Source organism: Cryptomeria japonica, chromosome 11 (assembly GCF_030272615.1).
Source record: "Cryptomeria japonica chromosome 11, Sugi_1.0, whole genome shotgun sequence".
NCBI classification, from domain to species: domain Eukaryota; kingdom Viridiplantae; phylum Streptophyta; class Pinopsida; order Cupressales; family Cupressaceae; genus Cryptomeria; species Cryptomeria japonica.
In genome coordinates, this window is record NC_081415.1 from 153,640,743 (window position 1) to 153,642,226 (window position 1,484).

Below are 1,484 nucleotides of genomic sequence, written 5' to 3' on the forward strand. Positions count from 1 at the left end.
TTTAACAATCAACATCTCCCATAATGATATCTATACTACCCAAAATCATCATGATATTGGCTAATTTCATCCTTTTAACTAGTTGAGGAGGGATCTGCAAATTAATAAAACTAGGTGGTCGAATTTTCCATCTCCAGGGAAAAATATTATCATCTCCTATAAAAAAAATTCCCAGTTCCCCCTTGGGAGCTTCTACTCTCACGTAATGTTCTTGCTTTGATAATTCAAAAGTAGGGGAAGGTTTTTTACTGATAAGTCAAGATTCAAAGTCGTTCCATTGTGAATCTTTTCCCTTATTTAAACGTCAAACCTCTAAATTCTCATAGGGACCTCCTGGAATTACTTCTAGGGCCTGTCTAATTATTTTTATAGATTCTTTCATTTCCCCGATACGAAGCAAATAACGAGCTAACAAATCTCCTTCTTTTTTCCATTGGATTTCCCAATCCAATTCATCGTAGCATTTATAATGATCCACTTTACGAAGATCCCATTGGATTCTGAAAGCTCATAGCATGGGTTCTGATAAACTCTAATCTATTGCTTCTTCTCTACTAATAATGCCTACTCCCTCAACTCATTTCAAAAAGATAGGATTGTGTGTAATAAGCCTTTCATATTCTATCATTTTTTGGAAGAAATAATAGCAAAAATCTAAGCATTTATCTATCCAATCGTAGGGTAAATCTACAGCTAATCCTCCAATGCGGAAATAATTATGCATCATTTGCATGCCCGTGGCAGCTTCAAATAAATCATATATCATTTCCCTCTCTCTTAAAATATAAAAGAAAGGAGTTTGCACACCAATATCAGCCATGAAAGGTCCAAGCCATAACAAATGAGAAGCTATACGACTTAACTCTAGCATAATCATTCTAATATAGCTAGCCCTTTTAGGTATTTGAATATTTTCCAATTTTTCTGGCACATTAACCGTTATCGCCTCTATGAACATAGTAGCCAAATAATCCCATTGTGCTATATAGGGGAGATATTGAACAATTGTTCGGTTCTTAGCAATTTTTTCCATCCCTCTATGTAAATAACCTAATATAGGTTCACAGTCAATAATATCTTCACCATCTAGAGTAACAATCAGTCGAAGAACACCATGCATTGATGGATGATGAGGACTCATACTTACCATCATGAGGTCTTTCTCCCTAGCAACCATAATCATAACTCTTCCCTGGTTTTTTCAAAAATCAATGAGAACAAAACAAAGAATGACTCATTAGGATCCAGAATTTAATAAACCATAATTGGATTTTAAAATTTCGTTTGAAATTAATGTGGTCCATGCATATCTAATTGACTGATTAAACTTTTGTAATGAAGTCTGTCTTTCTTGAATAGATAAATCAAAAGTCGTTTACATTTACCCACAATTTTCCACAAACCTCTTTGGGAAGAGTAGTCTCTTTCATGTAGGTCCAAATGTTCAGCAAGTCTTTTAATTCGACCAGTTAAATAACATACTT

The 1,484-nt window shown here is 34.2% G+C and overlaps 1 protein-coding gene across 1 annotated transcript; it reads right to left on the bottom strand.

Moving 5' to 3' along the window:
• Window position 1: 1 nt before the first annotated feature.
• LOC131075277 (NAD(P)H-quinone oxidoreductase subunit H, chloroplastic) lies at window positions 2–1,183 on the bottom strand. The gene is given in 1 exon segment (XM_058012112.2): window positions 2–1,183. A coding segment is annotated over 1 exon segment (1,182 nt).
• Between the last annotated feature and the right edge of the window lie 301 nt (window positions 1,184–1,484).